The following is an 8,068-nucleotide window of genomic DNA, read 5'->3' as shown; positions in this document are numbered from 1 at the left end:
TCTAATATACTTCTGGTACATTTTGTTGAGTCTCTTTTACTTGTAGACTTTTGTAACTGTCAAAATTCTGCAATATATTCTCACTGTTATAATTAAAGTCAACGTTAGGACCTCCGGTTGTCGTTTTTGTGGTGAGGAAGAACTTATAAACCAACAAATATTTTGATCGACAAATTTGCGGTAATTCAGTTTAATTTTCTGCATTATTGGTGGAGGTGTGCTTCTGAATTGCCAGCGACTTTCTGGCTGTCAAAGTATTCTCAATCTTCTGGTTTGTATTTTGTATTGATGAAAATTTCGGCTGATTTCTTTCTTTTCTTTTTATTTCAAATTTTCAATATGGTGTTCTTCTGGTTTTGTCCGAAGCTGTCTCCGTGTTCTAACTGATGTAGAATTAATTTGGTTTCTTTTAATTTCTTTAGGATTGGTCATAATAGTAAATGAATTCAATAAGTTTGTCTGAGTGATTAAGAAGTTCGCTTTGCACTGATAGGCTTTACGTTCAATCTCTCTGCGTTGCACCTTTGGCAAATATCTTCTATCAATATCATAACCTCGGGTCAAGAAAAGCCGCATGAGAAAAATTGGGTGAAAAGAAACTATATGGAAGCCTGGTGCAGAGATTGTTCTTTGTTCTTAGTGAGCTTAATCAATCGCCTGGTTTAACACCAGTAGCTGGCCAACATTGGGTGGTCCTAGAAGTGTCACCTCTGCTACAAATTCTCTGACAAGAGACGCAGTCAAAAGATAACTTATTTCTTCCGTCTCTTCTTCCCACCAGCGACGGAAATCCTTTAAAAGGTCAGGGTCACTGACCTTCCTCTTCTGGCTGAGCCAATGAGATAGAACACGATAGAGTTCATAGAGTTGACTCTCGAAAACAGCATTGTTCCTCATCGATTCAGTGAGGTTGTAACATTCATGCCTTTTCCAAAAGTATTACTGGAGTAAATGAAATGAATACTCGATGAAGCTGTCTATTGTTTGTCTCCTGCAATAACAGTAGCCAGTTATGTACTGGGACCTATTCAGGATAGTCTTCTTCACCGGAGATGTGTTACTGGTGTGGCAAGAAGGAAGTCGAGGTGGAGGGTGGGTCTCTGCTGGAGTCAGCGGGAATATATATAAAAGGGAGAAATTCCTGAAAGAGAAGAACGAGACAAAACTGAATGTAAGACAGACAGACAGACAGACACAGATAGATAGATAGATAGATAGATAGATAGATAGATAGATAGAAGGTTTGTTAAAACTCGAGTCGCGTGATAAAAAAATCCAATTTGAATTAACCGTATATTCTACCACGTGTATTGAGTACTTCTTTCTCATTCGTTCGACTCAATTCAATATTCGTGTGTGTAAGCATGTTTATGTGTGTACGTGCGTGCGTGCGTACGTGCGTGCGTGCGTGCATGCGTGTGTGTGTGTATGTGTGTGTGTGTGTTTGTGTGTGTGTGTGTGTGTGTGTGTGTGTGTGTGTAATATTTTGGCAGCAATTTTATACACAGCAGTTATAAAACGTCATTTGTTACAGAAAGTGAGAAGGAAAATTTAGAATTAGAGAGGAACGCAAGAAAAACGGCTGGAAATGGTTAGCATTTAACAAAAAGCAACATAAAAGATGTGTTGTGAAAGGAAAGAGAATATAAATATGGATTCTTGTTTAAATGTCAAATGTTGTATGAATGCGTTCATAAAAATTATTTGAATGATATTCCTTGAGTGTCAAATGTTAGTTCTTTTGAAAGAAAACCACATGTGGCGCAAATAGATAATGACGTTGATGGAAAGGAAAAAAATGTCATACTTCCTTTTTTCCAGGAAGATGTCGATCATAATGGTTGTTAACGGATTGTGAGATATTTTAATAGATTCTTCTTCTAAGTCTACAGAAACACATAAATACTTATCTACACATTTGTTGCCAATTGATCCTCAACCTAATCCTGAGCCAATTCCGGCGCATGTTGAACTCAGAGCAAGATAGAATATGGTAGAAATCTGTATTTATAACGGAGAAAGCTGATTATTCATTTGTTATGACTGGGTAACTTTTACTAAGACAAAGTGATTTTTAAAGTCTACACTGTGTAGAAAACTCGTTAAAATTTAATTTTAACCTTTTTTTTTTAATCAAAATGTGTTTCTTTTAATCTCTTATTATTCAAGATTTCAACTACGTGATTCAATTCTAATTCACTGCGAGAATTTGAATTGAATTTTAACTTCTTACTCCCCCCTCCCCCTCTCTCTCTCTCTCTTTCTCTCTCTCTCTCTCTCTCTCTCTCTCTCTATCTATCTATCTCTTTCTCTCAGTATATATTCACGTGTGTGCGTGAGTGCGTATACCGTTTGGCATTATGATGTTATACATGATACTCAATATTTTTGTATATTCTTATTGTTCTCTCTCTCTCTCTCTCTCTCTCTCTCATATATATATATTTCCAGCATTGGCAAATTCCTCTCAGCAAACGGTTTCGAGCCCTAAAATTATGGTTCGTCATCCGATCCTTCGGCGTGGAAGGTCTTCAGAAACACATACGTCACGTGAGTCTATCGTTTATTTTTATTCCTTAATATTGTTGTTGTCTTTGTCGTTGTTGTTGCTTTTAAAACTTATTGATGGTAAGAGATCAGAAGCCATAAAATATTACGTTGGTTTCTTGTCATCTAAGCTATCCAAAGGGCTGATTGCTTAATCCTGGTTTCCACGGCGTTAAGAAGATGAGAGATAAGCATCTCCTGGATGAGTCGATAGAAGAAAAGACGATTTAAATTAAAATTACTCACTTCGACCACTGTTTTTTTTTTTTCACCATAGTAACTGTGAGATTAATTTTAAAAATAAATTACTGTCTCGAACCTTGGGACTTGCAAGGTCATTTGCCCGGTTTCCATGGCGTATTAGGGACCGGGACCATGATGTTGCTTCTGAACGAGACACCAGTTCATTACAGGGATGCTCATTGACAGCTGAGTGGTCTGAAGATTAAAGTGTGAATCGAGGAGTGAAGTGTTTTGCTCAAGAACACAAGGCACAGCTCGATCGAGAGATTACCATAACCTAAATAAGAAACGAAGCCATCGGACGTTACACAAATGACCATCTCTCCTGACTTTCAAATTGCTGCCGCTCTTTTTGGCAACTTTCCAATAAAATCTCAACAAATTTTGCCAATGTCTCTCCTACACAGCAAAATTCCTTAGGATGGAACCACAAAATGGTTTTCTGTTCATAAAGTTTCCAAAGGTGTTGCCTGCACTCAACAAAACTCTTCTCATCTCCATCACACCTTCTTCACCTCCGCCATCACCGCCGCCACTAACACCACCACCACCAGCAACAACAACACTACAACCATCACTGCTACCACCACTTCCATTCACCGCCACTGCTACCATCAACACCAACACCTGCATCACCATCACCACCACCACCACCACTACCACCACCACCTATACATGTATGAAGTCAGTAACAATAAACAGCATTAAAACTGGTAAAATGACCCTCTCGAGATACAGCAATTTTTGGGTGGGTTTTTTTTAATATAAAATTGAATCGGGAACCGGACGAAACTCTGCTGAGGGCCGTTTGACAACCCTGCTGTGTATGTAAATGTATTGGTGTATCATAGTGTGTGTGTGTGTGTGTGTGTATGAGAGAGAGAGAGAGAGAGAGTCATTGAGTGAATGGTGTGTGAGTGTGTGAGTGTCTGTATGTGTGTGTGTGAGTGAGCGAGTGAGCGATAGCTAGATGTGTGTGTGTGTGTGTGAGGAATTGGTCTTCAGTTGTTCTTTAGCCAAACCAAACCTAACAAACCCGATTTCTTTCCATTTGCCTCCTGTGCAACAACAGGGAGTCAAGTTGGCCATTTTGTTTGAGACGTTGATGAAACAAGATGAAAGATTTGAAATACCTGCCGAACGTCACCTGGGTATGGTTGTTTTTAGACTGAAGGTAAGTGATTTTTGCAATACACCTAGATTGTAGCGTATTTCTTAAGCTTTCAGTGTTTTTGATTTTTTTTTAGATTGGTTGGTATTGAACCAAATGCTCCGATGTCAATAGGAATAACCTTTATGTTCGACTCTCGTAGCAGCCACATCTTAGTGATCTCAATTCTCAGGTCTCCAGATTTATCCCCCTTTTCTCTTTCTTTCGTGATGACATCTTGATCTCCTGGCCCTGCCATGTCAATCATTAGGCACTCTAGTTTGTCCCTCCTAAAGGTTACTATATCCGGTCTTTGGTGCTCTAACACTTTGTCTGTCTGGAAATCAAACTCCCAGAGGATTTTTGCTTTCCCCTTTTCGTCCATTTATTATTATCATCATCATCACTATTATTATTAAAGCAGCGAACTGGCAGAATCTCAAAAATGCTTAGCGGCATTTCGGCCGTCACTATGTTCCGAGTTCAAATTCCGCCGAGGTCAACTTTGCCTTTCGTCCTTTCGAGATCGATAAAATAAGTACCAGTTACGCACTGGGGTCGATATAATCGACTCGTCCCCTCCCCCAAAATTGCTGCTCTTGTGGCAAAATTTGAAACCATTATTATTATTATTATCATCATCATCATCATCATCATCATCATCATCATCATCATTATTATTATTATTATTATTATTTATTTGTTTCTTTCTTTCTTTCAGGGTGAAAATGAACTTACTGAACTCCTTCTGAAGTTGTTGAACAAATCGGGCAAACTTCACATGGTCCCAGCTTCTTTCAAGGGAAAATATGTCATAAGATTCACGGTGACCTCGCAGTACACTACGGAGGAAGACATCCGAAGCGACTTCAAAACCATCCAGGACACTTCTAGTGTTGTATTGAGAGACTTGAGTTTACTAATGAACAAAACCAAAGAGGACGAACTCATACGGGACATACCGGAAATACCCGAAGAGAAAGCTATAACTACGTCATCGGAGGAAACAAAGCTCGAACGAACGCTGTCAATGAAAAGACGTGATTTTGGAATGAGTCTGATTCTGAGTCATGTACCCTGCTCACCAAAATTCATAAATGGTAGCTTTGCAGCAATTTTCGATAATAACGAAACCATTTTGGAGTTTGCGCGTCACCTGACTAGTAGCGACATCAACGGCCGACCAATTCGCTTGTCACCACGGCGCGGCGTCAAACTGAGGGAGCAGGCCAAGCAACACAGTTTGGACTTCAGCACTCTGATTCCTGGCAGACGTATGTCTACGGGAACCGCTAGATTCAAGCAGGGTTCGCTGGACACCAAAGTTGACGACATTCTCGACTCCACCCCAGACAACTACTACAGCAATGGTTTCGACGAGACTCATGGGAAGAAAAACGACAAAGAAGACGGAAAAGAAAATAATAAAGACGAGGAGGAAGAACAACAAGAACTTGATGCACAAAACCAACAGCAAGAAGAACAACAACAAAAACAACAGTTTCAGGTGCTGCAGCTGCAACAGAATCAATTGCATTCCGTATTAGCTGCATCGCAAGAGAAAGCCTCGTCTTTCCTCGATAAAATCAAGAAGCTGACACCGAAAAGGCTCACCGGTGAAACTGCTGCCAATAACAACAGTTCCCCTGTTAAGATATCCAACGGTTTACATATGTGTCCTCACTGTGGTAAATCGATTGTGTGAAAAGAAAAACTGCAGCGGCGGCGGCGGAAAGAGCAAATCCAGCCAAATATAAAGTAAACCGACCAACCAACAAGCCAACCGGAATTGAGATAGATTAAAGAGAGATTGTTTTATTGGATTATCATTAATAGTGTCTAGATGGTTCTATGTAATTTTAAGGAAATGAAAACTGGTGTAACTCCATGAAATATCGCACACGTACACACAACAAAAAACATTTCAACAGAACATTTTAAACAGAAACACAGTGAAAGCTATATAGGTATAAATGCGTGTGCATACATGCATGTGTTTGCGTGTGTGTGTGAGCGCTCACGCGTGCGTATATGTTATATATGTTTAAATTACAATTGTTATCGCGAATAAAACACGTGTTGTCCATGACGTAGTACAGCGAAATATTGTGATGTCATGGTTGTAGCTAACTTATTGTAACATCATTAAGAGTTTCATGTTTATAGTCAAAATCTTTGCTTATAAAGATCATCAGATGAACACAAGAACTTTCCGCGCGCTGGTCTGGTATTGTACTGTCGGTTGCGCATGTACGTAAAATATAGTCTTTAATGAAGTGTAACTCTTTGCTTCTGAGAGGAAGATCAACTCCTTTACGTTAGATATTTAAGTTTATCAATTCTAAAATTTTTCCAAATTCTAAAATGTTCAAATATACGCTGTGTATGTATGCGTGTGTGTATATATATGTGAGTGTGTATGTATATGTAAGAGTGTTTTTATAATGCGTTTCATCGCGGGAAGCCATTTAATTTGTTTCCAGGATATTAAAATGAATTTCTTGAAGTGTCTGCATTTGCTGCAACTGTTAAATCTGACATCTGAATAAACAGTCATTACATTTGTTAAGATCCATTTGTATGAAATACTTCTCAGTATTGCACAAGCTAGAGATGCTTATCGCGTTACTGTTTGGTTTGTAACCTTTAAGAATTCTCTAGTGGTATTTTGTTGTTTTCTTCTATTTTTAAATACAGTTGGACAGTTTGGTAATATTCCTTTTCTCTAAATTTCCGAAGGAATACATATGATTGTAAAACGATATTTGAATTTATCATCCGACATGCCAAAACAATGTTTGCTCTCTGCATGTAGGTTTTTGTTTCGTTATGATGACCCCGGTCTCGTAGATAATTGTCTCGACTTCTCATGACTGACTGAGAAAAACATGAATCTTTGCTTTTCTACAATTTACTTCTAGTTGTTTAACTAGTTTCTAGAAAAAATATTTGTTATGATTATTGAGCAGCTATATCTTAGTTCCTTTTTTTTTCCATTGAATAATATCCGGCAACAATAGCTTATTGGAAAATGTTTACTGATTAAGCTTAAAAGATTTTTAGCTGTTTTGAAAGGGATTTAAGGGTGTAATATACATTATCTGTGTACATTCTTCGAAATTACTGGCCTTGTGCCAACACTTGAAACTATCAATGGGGGAAACTATATCAAAGATATCTTTATTTGAAGTTAGCATAGAGATGCTTCGAACCAATATTTAAATTAGGCTTTTGAAGACAATGGACACAGCGTTGGAATCTTTGTTGATGTACTTCAAGGCTTATATTTATTTGTATTTAGATTGAATGTAATGTCTAAAACGTTAACTATGCTCATGTTTTTGGATATTGTTATTTTAATATAGAATTTACTGAAGGCGCTAATTACATATTATATATCAAACATGTGACAAAGCCAACCCATCATCACTATACATGCGTATATCTATGATCATGTATATATATATATATATATATATATATATATATACAGGGTTCTTGTATTTATATGATGTCTTTTGCTGCAAACATGAAACTTAAAGTTACGGAACAATAAAGTAACTGGAACTACGATAACGCAATAAATATGATGTACTACATATATACAAATACACAGACACACAGAAACACACATGTATATATAGACATACATACATATATGTATATATACATATACACATACACACACAGACACACACCCACACACATACACATATATATATATATAGGTGTGTATGCGTAATATAAGTGTATGTGAGCATGTGTATATGTGTGCGTATGTACGTATATATACTTAAACCCAAAACTCGAAGACTTAGAACTTACAAACAGACACACAAATAATACTTTGCATCATATTTGAATAGATTGGTGTTATTATTATTATCATTATTATTGTTATTATTGTTATTATTATTATTATTATTATTATTATTATTATTATTATTATTATTATTATTATTATTATTATTTTCTTTTCCGGTACCAAACAAAACGTCCATGTTTTCAGTGAAAGTGAAAGTCTATATGTATGCGTAGTTGCCATGTTTTAAGTTTATATTTGCCATCGAGAGAGTAGTGTGTCGTATTGTAGGTTGGTAGTGATGATTAAATGTTGAATATATTAAT

At 37.1% G+C, this 8,068-nt stretch overlaps 1 protein-coding gene across 1 annotated transcript in view; it reads left to right on the top strand.

The window, feature by feature from the left end:
- LOC106868611 (histidine decarboxylase) overlaps window positions 1-8,068 on the top strand; it is a 39,976-nt gene extending 31,908 nt beyond the window's left edge. Inside the window, exons 11-13 of the mRNA XM_014913957.2 lie at window positions 2,452-2,550; window positions 3,863-3,964; window positions 4,662-8,068. Coding sequence (XP_014769443.1) covers window positions 2,452-2,550; window positions 3,863-3,964; window positions 4,662-5,645 — 1,185 coding nt within the window. The 3' untranslated portion in view covers window positions 5,646-8,068. The remainder of the gene's footprint in view (window positions 1-2,451; window positions 2,551-3,862; window positions 3,965-4,661) is intronic.

This window comes from Octopus bimaculoides, chromosome 14 (assembly GCF_001194135.2).
Source record: "Octopus bimaculoides isolate UCB-OBI-ISO-001 chromosome 14, ASM119413v2, whole genome shotgun sequence".
Taxonomy (NCBI): domain Eukaryota; kingdom Metazoa; phylum Mollusca; class Cephalopoda; order Octopoda; family Octopodidae; genus Octopus; species Octopus bimaculoides.
The sequence above is the reverse complement of the archived record's forward strand: the minus strand, read 5'-3'. Positions and strand labels throughout refer to the sequence as shown.